At 35.5% G+C, this 25,802-nt stretch overlaps 1 protein-coding gene across 4 annotated transcripts in view; it reads left to right on the top strand.

Annotated features, from left to right (window-relative positions):
* The window catches only part of NEDD1 (NEDD1 gamma-tubulin ring complex targeting factor), a 44,833-nt gene extending 20,502 nt beyond the window's left edge, over window positions 1-24,331 (top strand). For 2 of the 4 annotated variants that reach the window (XM_087449066.1, XM_087449067.1), the window contains exons 6-16: window positions 3,689-3,918; window positions 5,545-5,746; window positions 6,138-6,333; window positions 10,265-10,393; window positions 12,785-12,832; window positions 13,750-13,952; window positions 14,683-14,833; window positions 15,744-15,900; window positions 18,929-19,080; window positions 21,801-21,867; window positions 22,568-24,330. In XM_087449066.1, coding sequence (XP_087305192.1) covers window positions 3,689-3,918; window positions 5,545-5,746; window positions 6,138-6,333; window positions 10,265-10,393; window positions 12,785-12,832; window positions 13,750-13,952; window positions 14,683-14,833; window positions 15,744-15,900; window positions 18,929-19,080; window positions 21,801-21,826 — 1,494 coding nt within the window. In that variant the 3' untranslated portion in view covers window positions 21,827-21,867; window positions 22,568-24,330. Of the gene's footprint in view, window positions 1-3,688; window positions 3,919-5,544; window positions 5,747-6,137; window positions 6,334-10,264; window positions 10,394-12,784; window positions 12,833-13,749; window positions 13,953-14,682; window positions 14,834-15,743; window positions 15,901-18,928; window positions 19,081-21,800; window positions 21,868-22,567 lie in introns of all 4 variants that reach the window. The other 2 variants (XM_087449068.1, XM_004417982.3) reach the window with 2 other exon arrangements.
* Window positions 24,332-25,802: the final 1,471 nt, after the last annotated feature.

The following is a 25,802-nucleotide window of genomic DNA, read 5'->3' as shown; positions in this document are numbered from 1 at the left end:
AAGGGGTTACTGCTGCAGTAGTGTGAAGGATGGATAGAAAGGCTTTGAGGATGGAAGTAAGCAGTAGCTCGGGTGACAGTTGGTTAGTGCTTGAAATAAGACACTGGGAATCAAGAAGAAGGAGGGGATGGAGTCGAAAGGCTGTATATATTTATTTGTGTGTGTGTATATATGTATGTATCTATATGTAAATACATATATATAGTGTCTAGTGTGTGTATATATGTGAGACGAAAGCTATAAGAAAATATGAATGTACATTCTTATCTCTGCAAAGGGAAGCTTTTCTAAGTGTAAGAACAAAGTCATAGTTGTGGGGACAAGTTTGATAAATTTAAGTACATAAAAATTTAAAATCTGACAAAAATCAAGACTTGAAAAAAAATCAACAAAATTGAAAGGAAAATGGGGAAAATATTTATACCTATGAGACCATTAATGTCTTTATGATACTAATAGCAACTGCAAATTAGTATTTAAAAAATCTTAATAGCCCAATAGAAAATAAGCAAAGTAGGTTAATGGGCAATTCACAAAAGAAGGAAGACAAATGGTCACTTAGCATTTTCCAGCCAAGAACCTTTAAAGTGTGAACAACAATGAAATAAAAATTGTTTTATAAATTAGCAATTTTTATAAATGATAGTAGTCAGGGTACTTGGAAATTGGAAATAACCTAAATGTCCAACATCAGATTATTTAGATAAATTAATATACTCATCATTCATATATTATCCAGCTATTAAAAGCATGTAGTAGAAAATATTAATGACATGGCTAACTTTATAATAATAAAGTATGATCCTAAGTTTTCTGTTAATACTTTACTGAATACACACAAACGTGTACAAATAGAAAAATACTTAAAGGATATCCCGCAAAATGTTAACCAGTTTTTCTCTAGGTGGTGGGATTATGGATGGTTTTTCTTTTCTTTTTTGTAATTTTTTTTTTTTTAATTTCCAAATATTTATAGCAGAGGTCAGCAAACTGTGACCCATGGCCTGGCCATTAGTTTTGTAAATAAAGTTTTATTGGAACACAGCCATGTTCATTCATTTATGTATTGTCTATAACTGCTTCTGCAGTACAACACTCTAAAATATTTATTATCTGCCCCTTTAAGAAAAAGTTTGCCAACCCCTGATCTATAGTGAGTGATGTATTTTTTATATTTAGAAACAACCTCCCTCCTCCACAAGCACACACATTCTTACGTAATAATGATGTAAGAAAAAAATAGCATCGCTGCTTATATTGCTGGGATTTTTTTTATCAGCTTCTTGGCAAGATTTTTTTTTCTTAGAAATAACGTGAATCTGGAACAAGGTAGGGGCTTAATAAGTGCTGTTGATACTAAAATGAATTGATACTTATTTTAAATATAATTTAGTAGATTAATACTTCTTTTATCCAAGATCATTGGATACTCTCTTAATGATATTCTAAAGAGATAATGATTTAATAGATGTAGAAAGTTCAGAAATGAAGGTCTGTTATCAAAGAGATAGAGGGGAGGCTTTAAAGAAATCAGTGTGGCTACTTAAGCATCTTTTAAAAAACTAGGTGTAAAAGAGGTTGAATGGGTGCATAAACAATGATGAATATGAGAGTCGTGAACCTGTAAAAATAGTGGCAACAGCTACTATGTACCTGGCTCTGTGCAGAAATGCTATTTAATCCTCAAAATAACGTTGACAGGCAAACAAGAATGTTTTAGATTTTGTAGATGAGAACACTGAGGCTTAGAGAGTTTAAATAATTTACCCAAGTCACAGAGTTTGGCTGAGCCTCTACTTAAAACCCAGGTTTTTCTGAGAGGAAGATTTATGATTTTTAGCCTCTTTTTCTTTTCTTAATGGGTTCCCATATAGGTCCACAGAATTTGAAGTAATATATGGAATTTAGGTTTTGACTTAATCAAGAAATGCATTTTTAACTATAAAGTTCTGTTATATAAAGTAGAAAGCTCCTTGTTTTCACTACATTCAAGCGGATTCTGGATGACCATATTTTAAGGATATTTTAGTAAATTCGTACTGTGGCTAAGAGGTTGAACTCTACAAACTTTGAGAATCTGCAAGTTCTATGATTTTAATAGTGTTATTCTTTTTTTAAGTTCTGCTTGTGCATTTAATTTAATATAATTAATTTAGGTTACATGAAGGATCATAACTGTATGAGCTCTTAAAGTGCTGCAGAAATCTTTTAAAAATTAATGTTTTGCTAGGTTGATATATGACTCTATAAACATTAATTCACTAAGGATCTCTATGGTTTTTATATAGTCAAGGTCCATGTAGTTTATTTTTTCTTGAATGTAGACCAGAGGAAAGATTTGTCTGTTCAACTGGATATACTTTTCCTTAACAAAAATGGAAAATACAAACCAACATTTTCTCTTTGTACTTTAGCCATATGAAAAGGAGGAGCCAAATTTATGGGTGACCATAGTAATTATCTTACCATAGGTGTCTGATAACAAATACTCCTTTTGTTTCCTTAGACAGAATTTATTTTGTGTTATTCCTAAATATTTTTTGTTGTTGAGGGCTAATATGTGTTATTTTAAAACATCTTAGAAGTAAGTAGAATATAAACTTTTGATATGTAAAAGCTTGTGATTTCAAATCCTTTTTGAGTGTGATAGATTAAACTAGATAGAACAAACAAGAAGCTCTCAGATTTGACTTGTGTTCTGTGCCAGTCTCATCGGGGACCTGTATGTATAGCTGGTATCTGCCTACTAGATTCATTGCTTGACTCAGGGCTGTAACTTAACTGTTGGAAGGGGTCTTACATCCAGTTTCCCTCTCTTGTGGATTCTACTTAATATTAATTTCTATACTTATATTGCTGTTTCTGTGCAGGGAAAAATTAGCTTAAATGTAAAATACTTAGTTTTCAGCACAGTAAATGGTAATATCCATACAAGTTTGAAAGCAATATTTTAGTAAAGGTAGATAAAATTCATCCAGTTTTAATCCACGACCTGTTTACTCAAACTGGATCCTTGTTTATTCTAGTTCAGCAGAAACTAGAAAGAGAGAGTGTCTCCGCTGCCTCCAGAGACGAGTGTTTAGAGAAAGGCCAGCATTGCCCTCAGGCTGATGCTTTTGCAAGAATGGATATGGTCCATCCCCGGTCTAGAGTGTTGCGAATTCCCGCTTTGTGGTTTAGTTAGTTTTTTATTATGCTTCAAGTGTTGAATTGCCAGCACATCAGCTGCTTAGTTTAAACAAATATATCCAGGTACCTAAAATATGTGTAGAAAACAAATATGAAATATTACTTATTCCCTGCCAGTGTTCCCTTATACTTATTTTTGATTTTGCTGTGACTGGGCCTTTTATTTTTATGGTGGATGTTCTAACCCTGATGAATTAATGTAGTTAATTTCACTGTATTGTATTCTTCCTTTGAAAAGAGGAGATTGAGGTAAGTCTACTCCAAGATAATAAAATCATGACAAATCAATTATTAGAATATTGGTATGTCTTGGGATCCTCTTATAGCCCACCAAATGATTTTATGGTTGTCCTGATGGAAACCTATTGCTCTATAAATCAGAGAAGTCCTAACTCCCTTGTGATTAGTGTAGTTGGTGGTTGGCCATTATTTATATAGTTTATATAAAATGTTTTTAGGAATGCTTACGATTACATAAGATGTATTCTTATTTTTATAGTCTGTTCGGCACTTGAAGTACTCCTTGTTTAAGAAATCGCTACTGGGCAGTGTTTCAGATAATGGAGTCGTAACTCTCTGGGATGTGAATGGTCAGAGTCCATACCATAACTTTGGCAGCACACATAAAGCTCCAGCTTCAGGCATCTGTTTTTCTCCTGTCAATGAATTACTATTTGTAACTATAGGCTTGGATAAAAGAATCATTCTCTATGACACTTCAAGTAAGAAGTAAGTGTGACATGCTCATTTCTTAGTTTAGTAACAAATAATTATTATCTCATTAGCAGACATATTGTGATTTATATGGACCTTTGATTAATGTTGAGGAGATATAAAGTTTGTGTACATAATATCTAGTAAGACAGAATTTCCTCTTTTTCTTCCCATGCAGAAAAAAATAGACGAGGCTTGGGTATTCGAAGAGTACTCTGGGTGATGAATGTTGCTGGATAGCATGTTAATGATTTCACATCTTTATTTTAGCATGCATGCATATTATTCTTTTTCAAAATACAACTAAATATGTTTTTTTTTTTGAGGAAGACTAGCCTTGAGCTAACATCTGTTGCCAATCCTTCTCTTTTTGCTGAGGAAGATTGGCCCTGGGCTAACATCTGTGCCCATCTTCCTGTACTTTATATGGGATGCTGCCGCAGTGTGGCTTGATAAAGCGGTGCATAGGTCCGTGCTCGGGATCCGAACCTGTGAACCCCAGGCTGCTGAAGTGGAGCGTGCGAACTTAACCGCTAAGGGGCCCCTAAATATGTATATTTTTAAAGCAATATGATTAATTTTCTTTAAAATTAATTTGTTATCTAGGGCAGTGTTTCTAAACTGTTAACGTTTGGGCTGGTTAATTATTTGTTGTGGGGAGCTGTCCTGTGCATTGTAGGATATTCAGCAGTGTCCCTGCCTTCTACCCACTAGATGCCAGTAGCACTCCCAAAATTAGCAAATTTGCCCCCAGTAGAGAACCGCTGATCTAGAGCTAGAGGGTACATAATCTTCTATTGTCCATTGTGCCTTCTTGTCCTTCTTAGAGTTATGGGTGTGCTTGGTTAGCTAAAAAAGAAAGGACGAAAAGACTGTAACAGTGCTGTGGGTGTATTCAAGACACCCAACAGTGTCTAAAGATCATGTGGAAGAAATGGTAATATCACTACCAGGGAAGGACCTACTGTCAGCCCTTGTTAGAAATTTACTCTTATTTCACTCTCTTCTTTTTTTTCTTTTTTACTCTTTTCGTTTTGAACTAATTTCCCAAAAGCCCTAAGAGTCAGTAAGCCATTCCTCTCTTATACCAGACACTCCAGCAAAGAGCTCAGCTTCAGCAGATCAGTATCCATTTTTCTGTATTAGCTTCCTGAGGATCAAGCTGCATGGATTCTGTTAGCTTTTTGGTCAAGAGATCCGCAACTGAGAGCAAAGTAGCAGCTGCTCCCCTGTGAAAGGTCATAGTCCTCTTGAGGCCTAAGCAGCGCCAGTAAGTGGAAAGGGGATACTTAGGGTCTCTTTAACCCTTGTTTGTGGGAATTCTGTCACATTCACTGCCAGAGTGATAATTACGCAAAGAAATAGATGCTGCTTCTAGAAGATGTGGGATGTATCTGTTGGAAATGAATAGAAAAATAGGGTGGAGGCTTCAGCAGTTCCTAACATGCCATGGTATTGGAAATGTCTCTAAGTCTAATTCTAAATTTCTGCTTTAAACAAATATTTGGGATGTGTATTCTAAGTAATTTTGCCAAATTCTAAGTAACTTTGGTTTTGGTATACAGTTATTTATATGTCATATAAGCTTATATACCTGTGTACACTCACACGTCTACATGCACTCTGTTCTCCTTTCCACAGACTGGTGAAAACTTTAGTGGCCGACGCTCCTCTAACTGCAGTAGATTTCATGCCTGATGGAGCCACGTTGGCAAGTGGATCTTCCCGTGGGAAAATATATAAATATGATTTAAGGATGTTGAAATCACCAGTTAAAACCATCAGTGCTCACAAGACATCTGTGCAATGTATAGCATTTCAGTACTCCACTGCTCTTTCTAAGGTAGGATATTTTCTTTCTTTTTGGCATTTTTTATTTTACCGAATAAATCTAGCTCAGAATATGGAAATCATATGTTGTTAATTACACAGTATAGTTTTGCTTCATAATTATTTTTATATGAAAGCATTTTAAATAATTTTAGTACAAAGCCATTTGATACTTAGTTCTAAAACTATTTTTTTTTGGCATTTAAGTCTCATATTTTTCTCTCTTCAATATTACTGTAAAAGGCTTTTTTAGCTCAGAGGGAAACTCTCAGGTCCACTAGCAAGCTTGACATTTGTAAGGGAAAATGTGTATATTTTTTAACCAAACAGGGAATTTATAAAATATTAATGTATAGTATGGAACATTAGAAACCTGAGCTTTTAAATATTCCATTACGTTTCAGTCAAGTTTAAATAAAGGCTGTTCAGATAAGCCAACAGCTGTGAACAAGCGGACTGTTAATGTGAGTGCTTCTAGTGGAGGAGTTCAGAATTCTGGAATTGTCAGAGAAGCAACCACCACTTCCATTGCCACGGTTCTACCGCAGCCCATGACAGCGGCTGTGGGGAAAGGAACAGTTGCTGTGCAAGACAAAGCAGGTAAATGTTGCTTGGATATAGTATTCAGAGTTTCCACTCTGCTCCCATCCCCAAATATATATCATTAGCACTTTCTTCTAGTGCCTAGAACTCAAATTCACTTGAGCATTTAGGTAAAATTATTAGTAGATAGTGAAAATTGAAGAAGTGAAAATTCTAACTTTAGCTATAATTTTTTTTTAAATAAATGAAAGGTATTTCACTTATTCTATTTAGCTGAACTTCTGTTGTAAGAAAAACTGATTATCTTAAAAATGGAATAATGCCAATTTAGGAATTATTCATCCTTAATACCACTACAGACTGGATGACTTTCCCTTGTGTCTTCAGATTAATCAGTAGAGAATATGAAACTTTGATGCTGTCATTATGATTTGATCTCTGAGTTAAACAAAAGGGAAAACTATTAATGACTTCTTTTATTTCGTATTTCAGAATAGAAAGTAAGTCAAGTGATGAGTATATATAAGTCCTGAATAGTGCCTAGCACATATTAAGCAGTATGTTAGTTGTTTGTTAAATAAAAATAAAATGTTGCAATTTTTAAATAATTTCTTCTACTCTGATAATCATGTTGATGAAACGGTTGTTAAAGAATTCGTTTAGACTTTGTGAAGGTGTAATATGATGATAAGCTTCCTCATACTTATTGTAAAAGATATTCTTTGCCACAATAAAGATCAGATTCCCTAAATTCCTGAAAACCTTTTTGTTTTATTATAAGAAGTTGTGCTATACTGTCAACTTGCGACATATTTTTAAAAGTCTACATGGTATACCAGTATATTTCCATAATATTCTCATTAGAAATGGATGTATCCATGTCTTTTTTAATTTTTAGGACAAGTACTTGACTTGCACAAAAATATTTGTTGGTGCTTTCTCAGTATGAGTTTACTATTTCCAAATAGAAGCAAAACTTTAATTTGTTAGCCATGATAGTGTGAAATAGTTTTTTTTTTTTTTTTGTGAGGAAGATCAGCCTTGAGCTAACATCCATGCCAATCTTCCTCTTTTTGCTGAGGAAGACTGGCCCTGAGCTAACTAACATCTGTCCCCATCTTCCTCCACTTTATGTGGGATGCCGCCACAGCATAGCCTGACAAGTGGTGGGCTGCTGCGCGCCTGGGATCTGAACCTGGGCCGCCAGCAGTGGAGTGTGCACACTTAACCACTAGGTCACGGGGCTGGCCCCGTGAAATAGTTTTTTAAAAATAATAAGTATATTCACTATAAATTTCTGTGAATATCTACATCATCCTTACATAAAAATCATTTCCTATTATATAGAAAAATAATTACTTAAGAACTGGAAACAAATATTATTGCTATCTATTTAAAAGAAGAAATTCATTTTGAAATATAACTTTGAGTAATGTTTGCCAAGATGTTGAATTAACTGTATCATGAAAATTGTCATTATTTTCAAAAATTATTTTATTATTATGGTATTAATTTTATTCATAACTTTCAAAAATTAAATGAACTAAAGATTTACTGTAAACTTTCTGAAGTCTCCCTGTTGTTCATTTAGTTTTTAATAAGGAAGCTCATAGCGATGACAGCATTAATTAGAAAATGGCAGACTTAGGTCTGCAGGGTCACTGATTAATGATAACTCTTGCTGGTTAGCAAAGTTTCTGGCAAAGTGAATGTTTACTTTGTACCCACAAAGCATTAGAAATTTTTGTTTATTTTATTTTGAAATAATTGGAAACTCATAAAAAAGTTTCAGTAGGGGGCTGGCCTGGTGGCGTAGCGGTTAAGTGTGCGTGCTTTGCTTCGGCAGCCTGGGGTTCACAGGTTCGGATCCTGGGCGTGCACCAACGGACTACTTATCAAGGCATGCTGTGGCGGCGTCGCATATAAAGTAGAGGAAGATGGGCACAGATGTTAGCCCAAGGCCAGTCTTCCTCGGCAAAAGGAGGATTGGCAACAGATGTTAGCTGAGGGCTGATCTTCCTCACAAAAAGAAAAAGTTTCAATAATAGTACAAAGAACTCCTGAGTTCTAGTATACCCTTTAGCAGAGTCACCATTTTTTTGTGTGTGTGTGTGAAGAACATCAGCCCTGAGCTAGCATCTGATGCCAATCCTCCTCTTTTTTCTGAGGAAGACTGGCCCTGAGCTAACATTTGTGCCCATCTTCCTCTACTTTATATGGGACGCCTCCACAGCATGGCTTGACAAGCAGTGTGTTGGTGCGTGCCTGGGATCCAAACCGGCAAACCCCGGGCTGCTGCAGCGGAGCGTGCGCACCCAACTACTTGCGCCACCGGGCAGCCCCCAAGATTCACCATTTTATAAATTTTATAAAATGTATAAGTTGACCATTTTTGCCACATTTGCTCCATCATTTTCTCTCTCTCTGCACACGCACTCACATACACAGACACATACATTTTCCCCCCTCTGAAACATTGAGAGTATGTTAGGCTTAAGTCTCAGGGCTTTCACTTCCTACCAGGATGACTTTGGGCAGTTTTCCTAACCACTCTGAGTCTCATTTTTCTCTTCCATAGATAATATTTAACTTTTAGGGTTATTGAGAAAACGTATCAAAAGTACATGGCACGTGGTAGGCACTCAGTAAATTATGGTGTTGCCAATATTGGCATCACGATCATCATCATCACTATTACTATTATTTTAAGCTTTATGTAAATTAAATCTAAAGTTTGGAGTAAACTCATGTAGCTTCTACTGAAGGCATCCTGTTTTAGTTATTGAAAAGAACCTCTGCAGACTTGTTGCTAGCACTTATTTTCAGTAGGAAACATCCATTTAAGAAGTAAAAAAATAAGGCTTTAGCAGTATTTTCAAATGATACCAAATTTCTGTTTCCTAAAGTTCCAGAGGCTACAGTTACGCACTCAAACATGTTAAGGACCTAGAAAAAGGAGAGGAAATTTCTTCCTTATAACACTTTAACGCTTAGTGTAAACACTCTTCAGTGATGGTGCTGTACAAATATTTGGTTATGTTTTAACTTTCTGTCAGGTATTATTAGAAAAGTTTATTTCATTAGCCAGGCTTGGACATTTTTGGATATACAGGCTGTTCTTTGTTTTTTCCCCCAGGCTTTTCAGTTTTCATTTGGGAAGTAAATGGCAAATAAAACCTTTTTAAAATGTAATGCAGTAACATGCTACCGACTGAAATGCCAGACTTTCATCAAAGCTCTTGAATCTCTAGAACTCAGTCGTTAACCCAAAAATGAGCAAGAAGCTACTGAGCCTGCAGAGTCCCTCTTACAAAGTCCCTGCCCTAGAGCCGTGCCTTATACACTGACAAAGAAGACACTGCTGCACGCCTCTTTGTTGTTGTCTGCTGTAATGTCCTTTGGGGGTTTGGTATTCCGCTTTCCTTCCTCTTAGTAAACTTTCGTGAGGTTAGTGAAGTCATTTGAGGTTCATAATGCTGAGAGCAATGTTAAGCTCCCACTGTTAGTGAAGGAAAAGGAGAGAAGGAAAAAAAGAGATCCATTCACTGCAAGTTGGGGAAAGGAACTAACATTAGTTGAATCCTGCTGTATATTAGGCATGGTGCTGTATGCCTTACAGGCTTTTTTTTGTTTAATCGTTTGTAGATGATCATAAGATTGAGTCAGTCAGTTACAAAAGTAAGTTGTGTTCAGTATACTTTAAGAGGGAAGCAAAATATATAACTTATTTTAGAAAAATTCCATCAAAATGGCTAAAATAAGGTGGTGTTTTGTATGAATAAATAAGTCATTTGCTTTTGAGGAGCCCTGCACTCCATGAAAATGAGGGTTACTTGAGCTATTGTTATAGTCTGCTGTCTTGTCCTCATGCTCACAGTCTGTTAATATTACCAATATATGGGTAATGCATTAAGTTTTGGAACCTAGCTTCTGATGATAAATTTATTTAGATGTAATAACACTTATTTTTATATCTAATTCCTATCAGGTTTGCCTCGAAGCATAAATACAGATATTTTAACTAAGGAAACAGACAGTGGAAAATATCAGGATTTCTCCAGCTTTGATGATACTGGAAAAAGTAGTTTAGGTGACATGTTCTCACCTATCAGAGATGGTAAGTCTGTTCAGATCAGAGGATCATGTTCTCTTGCTGGTAGTCATTACATTTTTATTCTGGCTAAAAGATGTGGGTAATAGCTTCAGTCTGACTCTATTCGTGACAGTTTGCTAATTTTCTCATTCCCTGGGGTGGTGTCTTTTCCTTTGCCCTGATATTTCAAATGTTATCATTCCAAAATATATCCTGGTAATTTTCGCATGGGAACTCTGAAAATGACTCTCAAGTTAGCATTTTAATTTCCACAGAAGTTTCTTAAAGGAAGTTTTGACTCTGTAGGCAATCTTTTACTTGTATCTACTTCTAAATAAATCTTCCTAAAGACTTGGATATTTTGACAGGCAAAAAATATCTTCCTAACTTAAAAGAATTTGTTTGTTTCTTTGATTATTAGTATTCAATTGGTATTTATTAAATGTTTTCATGGAGAAATGTAGCTAGGTGATAGATTGCCTCATCTTTTACGCTAATTATGTATGAAAGTAACCCCCCCCAAACACACACACACACTCCCCGTTGCTAGTGGATGTTGCCATTAAAAAGAATGAAAACCAAAGTTTTTCCAGCTTGATAAATGGAAACGTCACATCTCATTGTTGTTCACGCTGTGTGAACGAGGCACGTGGTTTGGCTGTGCTGTTTTGGTACTAATGTTCATATTATTTTCCCTAATGGGGTAGTCGCACTGCTCAGAGCAGTGTTATCAACAATAAGGTTAATTTCTAGAGGAGAATTTGGCAGACTTAAATATTCATACTTGGTGGCCTGTTAATTCCGTTTCTATAAATTTACCTAAGAAAATATTCAGAGAAGCTTGCAAAGATCTGTATGTTTACTATTTATTCATAATAGTGAAAAACTGGAATGAATCTAAATGTCAACAGTAGCAGAATGTTTAAATTGTTACATCCACTCATCAAATTTCATTATTTTTCTTTAAAAATGTCTATTTTCCAAATTTTCTATAATTTCATAACCAGAAAGAATAAATACATATGTGTTGGTACAGATTATCGAGCATCTTCTGCCTTCCCCCAGCCTGAAAATGACTACTAAAATTGCCAGGTCAAATTCCCGTTTTCCACCTAATGAAAGAGGAAGGATTCTTTATTTTCAGGATGAGGAGAGGTCAGACTACATAGTTAAAGAATGAAGAGAGGAAAGATGTGAGCAAAGGAGGGAAAAGAGGCTTGGGCTGGATTGAGAAAGGTTTTGGAGGTTGGTACCTGGTTGGGGAGATTTGGCTTATGAGAACCCTGGAGTAACTTGTGAATTGAACAGTGCTAAGAAGGGACTTTCTGGAAGTGTTTGAGTTATAAATGAAATCCTCCTTAATGGTTTTTAAGAGAAATGAATAAAGGATAGAAATTCCTCTTTAATTACTTTTGCTATTTTTAAAAATATGATTAGAATTTGAACCATATGCCCTTCCTTTATTAGAATTTCATGTTATTAATAAGGAAAAAATATGAATACTAAATATAGTACTGGTTTTCATAGTCAAGAGATTTGTGTTTTAATCTCAAGGATGCAACTCTGCTTAGGTAAAAGGCTTAATCTTTTGTGCCTCAGTTTCTTCATCTTTTAAATAAGAATACTGCTTTTGTCAAGAGAAAACTAGTAACTTCTAAAAGTGTATGGTGTTGTGCAATTGCTAGGTATGTATACACACATGCAGAGAGACAGACAGACGGATGGATGGATGGATAGATGGATGGACGATAGTCCTACTAATATGATAATCATGTATGATAATTTGTTGGCCATTTGAATTTCTGGTGAATTTTTTTGACATGTCCCCTTTTTTCTATTAATCTGTTAAAATGGATTTAAACAATTTTTGGTTGTTAATTGGTAAATGAATAGTATTACAGTACTGAAATATTCTTATACGTATCCTACCATTGAAATAAATATTAATAAAACCTTATGTTTTATATAACATGGTATTGCTTGCAAAATATATTTACATTATTTCAGTTGTTCCTCAAACCAATCTTGTGAGATGGTCATGGCATAATCCCCATTATATAGATGCAGAAACTGAAGCTTAATTGTATTCAAGTCTTGTCCAAGGTCACAAAGCTATTAAGTGGTATAGGCAGAACTGGATTACAGATCTCTGGAGCCTGCTCCAGTGCTTTTTCCAGTATACTTGGCTGTCTCATTAAGACTCTATACCATAGAATTATCTTTCATATTTGCATCTATGCGTGAAGCCAAAAGAATGAAAAGGAAGTTTATATGAGTACTAGCTTTAACTTCACTAGAGATTTGCCTTCTTGAAATCATTAGTCTCTGTACTCTTTAGGGGATGAATAGGAACCCTAAGTTGCTGTGACTTCTTTTTCACAATTTTTTTAATTTGATTTTCTACTTTTGATATAGATGCTGTAGTTAACAAGGGAGGTGATGAGTCCGTAGGCAAAGGAGATGGTAAGAACTATTGAGAAATATTTTTATGAAAATTAAAAGTGGTATTGTGTTATTATTGCTGTGTAACAAATTACTCCAACGTTTTGAAGCTTAAAAAAACAAACATTTGTCATCTCATAATTGTGGGTTAAGAATCCGAGCATGGTTTAGCTGGGTGTCTTTGGCTTCAGGTCTCTCTTGATGCTTTAATCAGGGTGTCAACAGGGCTACAGTCATCTCGGAGCTTGACTGGGCGAGGATCTGCTTCCAAGCTCGTTCACGTGGCTATTGGCCAAAGATACCAGTTCCTTCCCACGTGGGCCCCTCCACAGGGCAGCTGACAACAGGGCAGCTGGCTTCCCTCAGAGCTCGTGATCGAGAGAGTGAGAGAGGGCACTCAGATGGAAGCCACAGTGTTTGTAACCTCACCACTTTTGCTATGTCCTCTTTGTTAGAAGCAAGTCAGTACTAGGTCCATCCCACATTCAAAGGGAGGAGATTACATGAGTGCATGGATCCATGCCAGAAGGCAGGGATCCTTAGGAGCTGTCTTTGAGGCTGCCTACCAAGATATACCGCAGATATATACCAAATTAACAATTTTCGGTTATCAAAAACGAATATCAACTAAAACATTCATTGTGTTTTAGAGTTTTCAAAGTATTTTCTCATACAATATCTTTTGTAAGCCTCACCCAGGGAAATGGATATCATCGTTCATATTCACAGATCAGGAAACAGTCAGAGAGAGTTTTATGATTTTTGTCCAAAAATACACATCAAGTAAGGGGTAGAGCTGATAAATGAACCTGTCTTGTGAATCCAAATCCCATGTCTTTCTACCGTATTGACCTGTCTGTCGTGTTACATGCTTTTCTTAAATATCGAAGATTGGGGAACATCACATGCAAATGCAGTTTTTTTCTCCTCTTTTTCAGGCCTTGACTTTCTACCACAATTGAACTCAGTGTTTCCTCCGAGAAAAAATCCAGTAGCTTCAAGCGCTGCAGTACTGCATTCTAGTCCTCTTAATGTCTTTTTGGGATCTCCAGGGAAAGAGGAAAATGAAAATCATGATCTGACAGCTGAATCTAAGAAAATCTATCTGGGTAAACAGGAACCTAAGGACTCCTTCAAACAGGTACCTGCCTGAAAATGATACTGAACTCACCGTGTGTGTTTATCACTAGGAAGCATAAGGAAGCTCATCACTGGAAAGTGGACGGCTGCCAGTGGGTGTGTCCTAATTATTGACAGTGCTGTGCACTTACTAGGTAGAAAAATATTCTTAAATGTGTCACATGTTAAAAATTAAAGGATACTTTTGAAATCTCTCTTTGGATACGTTGGAAGTAATAGCAGATGTAAACTTAGAGTGGTTTTTTCTAAGACAAAATACTTGATTTAACTGTCTGTGTAAGAATATTTTACACCTGAATGCTTTTAAAATGTATTTCCACTGCAGCAGAAAGCACCAAGTTGGTGGTCAAGTTATCTACCCTAAGCCTTAGAGCAAACTGATGGTGCTAAGAATGTAATCCATCATCTTTACTTCTGCTGTAATACAGTATCCAAGATAGAAGTTAATTTTTTTGCCTGTGATTACCATTTTAAATGATATTCAACAGCAGATGCTTAGTAAATGAGCTTTTCCTCGCGTTATCATTGAAGTTGTTTTTGATTAGTAAACTTGATTTATTTTGCGACTAGTCCTAGCAATTTTTTTTTCTCCTTCTACATCCCTTCCTATTCTTTGGTTCCCTGACTCTACCTAATGGAAAAAAAGAGAAAAGCAAGTATAAATTATATGGATAATATGAATATGAGTAAAACCAGAATTTATATATTAATGGCTTGTTTTAAATATGAAGTTTGCAAAGTTGATCCCCGGTGCTGAAACTGGAAATCTGAATACCTCTCCATCTAATCAAACAAGAAGTCCTGAGAAATTTGAAAAGCTGGAGAAAGAAATTGAAGCCCAGTTAATACATGAACCCCCAGTCAATGGGTCCTCAACTCCAAGTACGTACGTAAAACTTCCTGGTGTTTGAAAGTGTTAAGTTGAAAACTCCCACTATTTAACTTGAAAGGGATAAATAGAGTGATCATGGACTGAAAAAGTTCAGGAAGTTTGAAATTTATGACAATTCTCTAGTGTGACTCTCTTACTAGAAGACAATGAAATGTATATGAATGGTTAAATTCAACCACATTGATTTCATACTCTTTTGGTGTGAATTTCATTTTCAATCTAATATGTAAGTGTCTCAATTTAATATGGGACAGTTAAGAGTATAATGTAGGACCCTTTGAAAATGGGTCATTAACTACCTGAAATTGTCTCGTTTTTTTCATATTAAAGTCCTCCCATAGAGTTCATGCCACCAACCCTAAAAACTTGCTCACATTTAAAAGGATATTAGTGTTAGGTTCAGCTATAAGAGTTATCTACTATACAAAGCAACCTTTGTATAGAAGCAACTCTTTTATATAGATATCTGTGTTTTACTTTAGGGTTTCCTTGGATATATTGCATTAGCTTAAACTCTGGGGCTTTGCCTATGGCACTACTTTACTCCTGTATTCCTTCTGTTTGTTTTTAATAGTCTTGGTTTATCTAGTTTGTGGTGCAGCTTGTCACATTCATCTTTTATAAGAGGAAATGGTTCAGAGATTCTTCAAGATTAATCCCTCTGTCATATGTTATTACATTAGACAGTTGGCAGTTGATATGTATAGATAAATGACTACTAGAAATAATGTCATAGAAAGTTTCTAAGATTTGTATTTCAGATAGTGAATTTTTCTAAATGTCACAGGAAGACTTTCTTTACCAGTTTTTCAAGTTTTCTCATGCCAAATCTTATTTAGAAATGTTTGATGTCTCTTAGTCTAAGTTGACTATTAATATTTTCCTCATTTTTTATTTTAGATCCAAAGATAGCACCCTCTGTCACTGCTGGAGTTGCCAGTTCACTATCAGAGAAAATAGCTGATACCATTGGCAATAATCGGCCAAATGCACCATTGACATCTGTTCAAATCCGTTTTATTCAGAACATGATACAGGAAACATTGGATGACTTTAGGTAGTAATTGAGAAATTACTCTTTCTATCTAGAACTTAACTGGTTTTTTTATTAGGTGTAAAACCAGAACTATAAGTAATGTTGGTGGTTACTGCTTTGCCTAGGTTCTGGTGTCCACAAAACCATAGAAACCATGATGAGTTTTGTTGATCTTGATGTACTGAATTTGTTGAATATCAGCCAGGAAAATTTGCCTTGGACAATTATTAGATAACTTGGCAGGACAGTCTAGCAGGCAGGCTGCCATTGTGAGTTTTTTAATCATCAAAATGTGGACAGATTCTGGTAAGCTCAAATGGGATTCTTACATACAGTATTTATAGATCACCTGTTAAGTATGCTATGTGCAATAATGTAGTAAAGAAAGATATTTTTAAAAGGAGCTCTGATTATTTTCAAATAGAATACATCATAATGTAATACTTAATTTAAAAATATTCTTGCCCAGATCTACCCTTATCTTCTCATCCTTTAAATTTTGAACAGTGTGAGAATGTGTTCTAGAGTGCTGCTTCCTTTTACTTATCTCAATATATTTTGGAAGCTATTTTCAATTATTAGAATCTTTTGTGTTTTTTTTCCTTTCTGACCTATATTTACTTAGTATTCTAGCTCAGATTTGGATTATCATGAGCAACAATGTTGGAGAAGATGTGCAGTTTTTGTTGGTGCCTGTTTCTTTTTAATGTTAAAAATGTTTTAATATGTATTTTTTTAAATGTTAACAAATACATTTTTAAAGAAAAGTCATCATTTTGGTGTTTACACTTCGCCTAGTATATATACTAGAAACTAAGGATGCAGAAAGGAATGATCTGCCCACAAAGGCCTTATAGTGTAATTGGGATCGGTACAGTGTCCTGCTATGATGTGTGTTTCTTTAATGTGAATTAATTCACTTGTGATTGGTAAATAGGGCAGTGATGACAATGTGATGAGGAAATTTTGTTGGTTCATGTAACAGCAGCCAAAACAAAGGATCCATCTCCTCCTTTTCCCTTCCTCTTAACTTGGTTTAGCTGTCTGTCTTGCGTTAGGAAGTACTTATTTTGTGATTATTCCCCATTTTTGGGCATTTTATCCTTGCCTCCATACTTGACAGCCCCAATCCTTCCTTCTGTCTTCTTTCTGTCTCCTTTTATCAAATGACAATCACTTTTTTTAAGGTCAAGTCTTTTATTATTTAATATTTAAACTATGCTAGTATTTTTGTTAGAATTTGTTTTTGTTAGTGCTTTGGTTACAAAGTTGCATAGGTTTTGAGTGTCCCAATCCTTTTTCTTTGTCCTGTTATTTTCTTTTTTCTTACTTTCTTTTTCTTTTTATTAGTTTTGTTGTGATAAGAACACTTAACGAGAGATCTACTCTCTTAATAGGTTTTTAAGTGTACAATACAGTATTGTTAACTATAGGTACAATGTTTGTACAGCAGATCTCTTGAACTTTTTGTATAACTGAAATGTTATACTCATCTATTAACAACTCCCTGTTTCCCCTTCTCCCCAACCCCTGACATCCATAATTCTGTTCTTTGCTTCCATGGGTATGACTATTTTAGATATCTCATATAAGTGGAATCATGTAGTGTTTTTCCTTCTGTGACTGGCTTATTTTACTTAGCGTTATGTGCTCCAGGTTTATCCATGTTGTCACATATTGCAAGATTTCCTTTTTTAAGGCTGAATAATATTCTATTATGTATATACTATATTTTTTAAATCCGATCCTGTTAATTTCAATACACAATTTTAAAGAATATGAGGTTTTCAGGAATGCATAAATACGGCAAAATAGCAGAATTGTCTGGATGTAACTGACTATAATATAATGTGAATAAAGCAAAGTTGGAAACACAGAACGGGAGCAGTGCTGCTGGGGCAGATTTAGAAACATGTCGCTGCCCTCCCCCAGCGTTCAGCCGCCTCCCCTGCCTGCACCTGGGCGGTGGGCGTGGGTGGGAGCCTCTCTCCGCTCTTCCACACCCCGATCAGCATAGGCAGCCTCTGCTGGGGCTCGGTGAGGACTCAGAATGCCTCAGGGGATTTCTGTAAATTCACCTGCTCTGACCTCAGGTCCTGCATGGCTACACCCTACAGGGGAGGGACAGGAGAGGGTGTGGAGGGGCTGTCAGCCATTCTCCCTCAGCTGTGGAGGCTGCCTTCTCTGCGAGGGTTACTCGCAGTTCTCCTCCCCTGCCCTAAGGCTTCACGAGGCTGTATGCATCTGCTTGTGCCCTGGGAGGGGTCTCTCTTAGCCCTTCTGCTTTGCCCCTGGTTTTTTTTACATAAGCACTGAATGAAGGTCTGTGGGGAAAAGTTGGTGGAGACTTTGTTTGTGTCTGGGGCTCCATGGGATTCTAAACTGTCATTCCACTCTTCACTTGGCCTTTAAAAATCTATCAAAATTTCAGCTAGTTCTCCTTACCCTATCAATGGCAGCTTTCTCCCCCCACTGCTCTGTTGAGGAAGAAAACAATCATGGGGCTCTCTTCTCCTAGGAGGGACTCATCATTTTCTAGATTTTAGTTCATTTAGATGTCTTTGCACTCTCAAAGTTGAATTTACAAGTGTCTGATTTTATAGATTATCTGGCTTGTTCTCGTTTGGGTTGGAGAGATTACATCTTAAGCGGAAGTCTGTGGGTCTATTACTATTATCTTTCAAGAAGACTTAAGTTTCTTCTGGCAGGTAGATCACTTGGATCCTGTACTTGCTGGGTTTCAGGTCTTCTTAGGGCTAGTTTATTTCTGGTTTGCCTTTATTCCTAGGGTTTTGTCTGTGCCCTTCTAGGATGCCAGCTGAATGTCTGGCATATTCACCAGGTCTTTTTACCTTGGTGGGTCCTGAACTTTAACCTCCATTTCCCCAGCATCACAAGGCTGCCAAAATCTTTCTCTACTCTCTAGCTGCTACTTTATGTTTGGTTTCCCACCATCTAACCCAGTACAGGCATTGCTTAGGAGCCAACAGATGTCTCGAGGGGAAATTGCAGTTTCAGATTTACTTTTCTGCAGATTCCCTCTTTCCAGGTTAGACCTTGCAGCCTTTGCTGCCGTGGCGGTCCCAAACTATGACACTCCCCCACCCAGTGAGACTGTCTCAAGCTCCAGCCCACTGCTTTCAGCTCAGCCTCTTTTCCCCACACTGTGGAATCAGCACATCCCCAGAGGGAAAAGCAGAGGTAAATGTGGGGCTTACCTAGTAGACTTCCCTCCTTTGTAAGACCATGGCCCCTCAAGTCCTGGCTACCTTAGTGGTTCTCTGATGCCTTCAAGTTTGTTTGTTTTTGATATAGCTTTTGTCATGACTGAAACCAGAAGAGAAAATTAAAAAAAAAATACCCTTATAGGGGCCGGCCTGGTGGCATAGTGGTTAAGTTCACATGCTCCACTTCTTCGGCGGCCCGGGGTTCGCAGGTTCGGATCGCAGGCACGGACCTATGCACCGCTCATCAAGCCACGCTGTGGCAGGCATCCCACATATAGAGTAGAGAAGATTGGCACAGATGTTAGTTCAGGGCCAGTCTTCCTCACACATACACAAAAATATATACCCTTATAGTTGCAATAGATTTATTCCTTTGTTTGGGAATAAATCTAACCAAAGACAGTCGAGATCTTTATAGAAAAAATTTTTTTTAAATTTATTAGAAAGCATTAACACTTAAGTAAATGGAAAGCTATTATGAAGATGTCACTTCCTCTAAATTGATCTATAGATTGAATGCAGTTCCAGTCAAATCCCAGCTGGGTTTTGGGAAGAAGATGATGGGATAATTCCAAAATATATATGAAAGAAGAAAAGATCTGGGAAATAAGCAAGAGACTTAGAGAAGCATAGGTTGAAGGGGACCTGTTTGTCAGATAGATAAGCCTAATTATTGAGCTACAATTAAAATAGTGTGGCACTAGCATAGTGTGGATAAATTGCCCAAAGGAATCAAATGTGATATATGAGAGGAAAAGTATGAATCTGTATTCCGTGCTGTTAAAAAAGTCAATCCCATAGAGAATAGAAGTTTAAATGTAAAGGACAAAATTGTAGGCGTTGTAAGAAAATTTATATATGACTTCAGGGTAGGGAAGTTATTAAAAAATAGGAGGATACACTATAAAATTAGATTGATAAATTTGACTGCATTATTAGGTTAGTAAATTAGAGAATAGTAATAAGAGCTGTTCATGACAAGACACCATTAACAGAGTAAAAAGGAAAAGAACCCTGCAGTACTCATACAACCAATAAAGGAATAGGTTCTCTAAAGAAATCTTATAAATAACTAAGAAAAAAAGACATTCGATAGAAAAATAGAAGACACAGACGAGCATTTCACAGAAGAGGAATGGTATATGAGCATAAAGAAAGCTGCTCAACCCTATAATTAATCAGAGAACTGAAAATGCAATGCAATACCGTTTCACATCCATTAGATGGGAAAATACTGTAAAAAGTCTGGCAACACCCAGTCTTGATGTGGATATAGAGCAAGAGGAACTCTGTTACACTGACGATGAGTGTGTCCATTGATATTACCACTTCAGAAAACAATTTGCATTATTTTGTAAAACTGAGCAAGTATACATGTGGATCATACCTGTAACTCAGCATCTGCTCTTGGACATATCACCTACAGAAATTGGCACATGTGGGTTGGGAGATATATACATGATTGTTTATAACAACATTATAGTAATAAAAACTTGAAAACAGTCCAGATGTCAGTTGACAGGAAAATGTATACACCAATATGTCAGTGTATTGTAGATATATAGAACATGAATCTTGAAAACGTGATACTGGATTATTTTTTGAATGTACGCTACTCAAGACCATGTAGGATATGGTACCCTTTTATAATGCTCAAAAGCAAGCACAGCGAAAATGTATTGACTACAGATTCTGTGTTATACAAATGTATTTTTTTTTAAGCATTTCTTTGCTCAAACAAAATTCAGCAGAGTAGTTACTTCTTTCTTGGGCTTCTCCCGAGAGTTAAGTGATGGAATCAGGAGCACACAGGAAGCTTCTATGATCTTAGTAATGTTCTAGCTCGTAAGTTGTGTGGTGGGTGACTGAGTGTTCTTTTTATTATTAATTTTTTTAATTTTATTTTTGGTGAGGAAGATTGGCCCTGAGCTAACATCTGTGACCATCTTCCTCTATTGTGTATGTAGGTCACCGCCACAGCAGGGCTTGATGAGTGGTGTAGGTCCGTGCCTGGGATCCGAACCTGCAAACCCAGGCTGCCGAAGCAGAGCACGTGAACCTAACCGCTATGCCGCTGGCCCAGCCTGGCCTCTCCTTTTATTATTATACTTCATAATTTTCATGTATTCTTTTGTAGGCATGAATTAATTGCATTTTATTGAGTAACCTCTGTAATAACCACCCAAATAGCCCTTTTCCATTCTGTGGAAGTATTTTTTTTTGACAGTGAAAACACTGATAATGGTTAAAACATTGTAACCTAGTGAATTATGTGTATTTCATTATAATATAAACTTGTGTCCCTCCTTAATGATAATTTCTGTAATAAGGAATGTAGTGTAGTGAAAGTTGTGGAGGTAGACAGCTTGGGTTTATATCCTAGCTCCATCATTCACTGGTTGTATGACTTTGGATAAGTTATAACTGGTTGTGGCTCATTTACTTCATTGGTAAAATGGACGTAATAATTGTATCTAGTTGTGAAGATTAAATGAGTTCTTACATTTAAAGTACAAGAAACAGTGCCTAGCACATAGTAAATAAATGCTTAGGTGCATTGGTATTTTTATTATTGTAATAATAATTATTAACCTCCAATAATTTGAAACTGAGAAAAGTTTAGCAAGTTTCTTGAATGATCTAGAAATGGTAAAACTGTTACAATTCTAACGAGTATTTTACATTCTTCCCTAGAGAAGCATGCCATAGGGACATTGTGAATTTGCAAGTAGAGATGATTAAACAGTTTCATATGCAATTGGTATGTATGACATTTTATTTTAAATGAGTGTAGAGTTGTAGATCTAAAAAATTCATTTAAGGACAATATATTTTTACTTAGTTATATGTGGTTGCTAAGATAAATAAACAGAGAGTTTTAGAAATTTAATAAGTAAAATAGATTTTAACTAGTCATTCTTTTTTTTTCCCCAAAAAAAAAGTTATTTCTTCTCTCTTTTTTTTAAATTTTTTTTCTTCTCCCCAAAGCCCCCATACATAATTGTATATTTTTAGTTGTAAGTCCTTCTAGTTCTTCTATGTGAGCCGCCCCTAGAGCGTGGCTACTGACAGACGAGTGGTGTGGTTCCGAGCCTGGGAACCGAACCCAGGCTGCCGAAGCGGAGCGCCTCAAACGTGAACCGCTAGGCCGTCAGGGCTGACTCTAATTAGTTTTCTTTTTAACCTATGATAGTTAAGGCTACTTTTTCACAGGTTTTTTGTTTTTGCAGAAGTAATCAAAAAGCTTCCCGAATGTGCAAATACAAGCCTTCCAAATGTATAAATTTCACCAGTGATCTTTCATTTATATTAACAAAGTAGTAAGGGTGGTTAAGTACGAGAAATATCATTCAGCTAAGTTAATTGAACATGAGAGAAATGATAGCTGCAAGTGTGTAAAACAGCTTGCCAAATCAATGTGAAATACCACTAATTTAAAAAGCATGTTTTCCTCTTTCTAGAATGAAATGCACTCTTTGCTGGAAAGATACTCAGTGAATGAAGGCTTAGTGGCTGAAATTGAAAGACTACGAGAAGAAAACAAAAGACTACGGGCCCACTTTTGAAATTTCAGTGAATACCGTAATGTTTTGTAATTTGGGAAGTTTCTGGCAACGCAGAACTACATGGATTCAGTATTGTTTTCTTGGCCTCTGGGGAAAAAATTTTTTTCAAGTAAAAGGATGATGGGATTTTACACCAACCACTATTTCATCTTCTCTGTCAGAAACTATTTATATTTTTATATTAAAAACTGTACAATATGTCATCTGCCTAATAGGAAAGTCAACAGGATCTTTATTTTCTGAAAGCTTTAGCTATACACTAAGTGCCCTTTTTCATAAGAAAAGAAAATTGTGCAAAAAAAAGGTTATGTATGTTTTTTAATCACCTTTTTTAACAAATATATTTTCGATTGACAATTGCCTTCCAAATTTTTTTGGATGTTTGAGGATTAAAGAGTTTGATATGCCTTCTATTTTTATGAAAGTAATTTTAAAATGACAATTGGTGTTTCTAAGCAGTTGACTAATAAAACACAAGGTTGGTTAGTAATTATTTTGTTAACTTGATGAAGTCAAGTATGGCTATTATTTATTACTTGTACATTTGATAAGACAATTTTTGGAATTTTGAATTGCACAGATTACATTATATCTATTGCATTTATGTTACTGTATTATACTTCTGACAAATCTCTACTCCTGGTTGATATTTTTTTAGTTAATGTCACTTTACCTGTGAAAACTTTTAAAAGTTTATGACTCAACCAGAGCTGCATTTCTGCTGATTATTTCATGAATTAATAACATGCAAAATTATACTATGAAGTTTCAGTCAACGTGATTAACTTATAATCATTGAACATTTCATATTAGATACTACTACAGTATTATTGCCATTTTTTCCCCCAGATGAGAAGTGTGGATTATTTTGTTTTGTGGCTTATATCATTAACTTTCTCCAATTCTTTTGTGTGCTGTGTGTAATATTTTTATATTATTGACCTTACCATAAAATTTAGGAAGGTTAATTGTCAAAAGAATTTATACCTCTTTGACAATAGGTGGATGTGTACATCTACCTGCTGTGGTCTGCAGTTTTAGTGGTGTAAGATTAGGAGGGCTACTGGCTTGTTTACCTTCTTGTAGTCTCTTGTCCCAAAGATTTAAACTATACCTTGTATACAGCACTCCTGCCCAATTTTGACTTCTGAGATGAAAGTATTTACTAAAATAAAAAAGAAATCTAGCTAGCTTACTAACTTTATGATTTTCCAAAGCAATGGAAAAATTTAAGGATATATTTAATAAGTGTAAACATACTAATAATTACTTTAAGAAATAGACAGAAATACTACGTTTTCCCAGTGCAGCTCAGAGAATATGTTTGTATTGAAGCATAAAGGGGTGCTAATGTGATCTTTCTCCTAACAGATAATAAAAGCATTATGACTTGTAACAAGTTTCCTTATATATTATTATCAAACAGGTTTAGTAGACATAAAAGTGTGTTTTGCCTACATGCTGTATTTAGATCCGTTATTATTTTCCTGTTGCCTTTTTCTATACATGCACATAATGTGTATTAAAAGAGGTGAGGTAAACAAAACAATTTTATTATCTTCATGTGTATAGACAAAACATTGTCATGGAATGTAAAAGCTTAAATAAGTTCAAAAAATAAAATTTTTATGTGATAAAAATGGGAAACCTGAAATTAAACTTTTGCCTCTGGGCAAGATGGAGTAATAGGGATTGGATTTACCCATCTGAAATTTTGAAAAGACACAAAATATATGAAACACTTCAAAAACTGGACAGTAGGCAGCACAGGACAGTGATACCTGAGAGAGGGAAACAAGTGAGACCCAAGAAACTCAGTGAACCCCAAGCATAAGAAATAAGACTGCACCAAAGCATGTCAGAATCAAATTCCTTAAAACCAGTGACAAAGGAAAGTTCTTAAAGCAGCTAAAGTCAAAAGACACAGAGGAACAAAGATAAGAATGTCAGAGACAGTGGAGCAACATCTTTAAGATACTGACAAAAAAACCTCAGAATTATATACACCCAGCAAAAATATATTTCAAGAATGAAAATGAAATAAAAACTTTTTCAGACCTAAAAAAGCTGTAAGAATTCATCACAAGCAGACTGGCCCTACAGGCAACAGCAAAGAATGCCTTTAGTCAGAGGAAAATGGTACCAGATAGAAATCTGCTTCTATGCAAAGGAATGAAGAGAACCAAAAATGGTAAGTGTGTGAACAAATGTAAGACTTTTTCTTATTTTAAAATATCTTTAAAGGATAATTGACTATTTAAAGCAAAAATAGCAAGGTATTGTGTGATTATCATATGTAAAGTGAAATGTTTGATAACAGTATCACCAAAGATGGGTGGAGGGAGATGAAAATATGCTACTGTAAGGTTCTTACACTAACTGTGAAGCAGTACAATATTCACGTGAATATTGTCTGTGATAAGAATGTATACTGTAAACCCTAAAGCAACTGCAAAAAGAAAAACAGCTGTAACTAATAAACAAAGATGATAAAATGTAGTCATTAAAAATAATCCAAAAGAAGGAAGGAAAAGAAGAAAGTGGAACAAAGAATAGATGGGACAAATAGAAAACAGTAAGAGGGTAGACTTAAACAGCACATCAATAATTACATTGTGTAAATTGTCAGTTACCCTTATTATCAGATTGAGTCTTTTTTATCTAACTATATACTGAATTCAAGAAATACACTGTAAATATAAAGACAAGTAGTTTTAATATAAAAATAAAAAAAACTAGAAAGTATATTGGGCTGAATGCAAATGAAAGCAAATTATCAAAATTTATGGGAATCAGCTAAAGCAATAGTATAGAGAAAATTATATTATTAAATGTCAAGGAAAGGACTCAATGACTTCTGCTTCTACCTTAAGCTAGAAAAATAAGAGCAAGTGAAACTAAAAATGAGCACATGAAAGGAGAAAAGATTAGAGAAGGAATCAATGCAATAGAAAACAAAATCCATTGAGAAAATTAGTGAAATTAAAAGCTAGTTTTTGAGAGCAATAAATACACCTTTAGTCAGACTGATGAGGAAAAAAAGGAGACGTAAGTTACCACTATCAGGAATGAGAGTAGTGACGTCACTACAGATTCTACAGGGCTTTCTGGCAAAAAAAAAAAAAAAAAA

This window comes from Ceratotherium simum, chromosome 25, assembly GCF_057802395.1.
Source record: "Ceratotherium simum simum isolate JZ-2026a chromosome 25, ASM5780239v1, whole genome shotgun sequence".
NCBI lineage: Eukaryota > Metazoa > Chordata > Mammalia > Perissodactyla > Rhinocerotidae > Ceratotherium > Ceratotherium simum.
The sequence above is the reverse complement of the archived record's forward strand: the minus strand, read 5'-3'. Positions and strand labels throughout refer to the sequence as shown.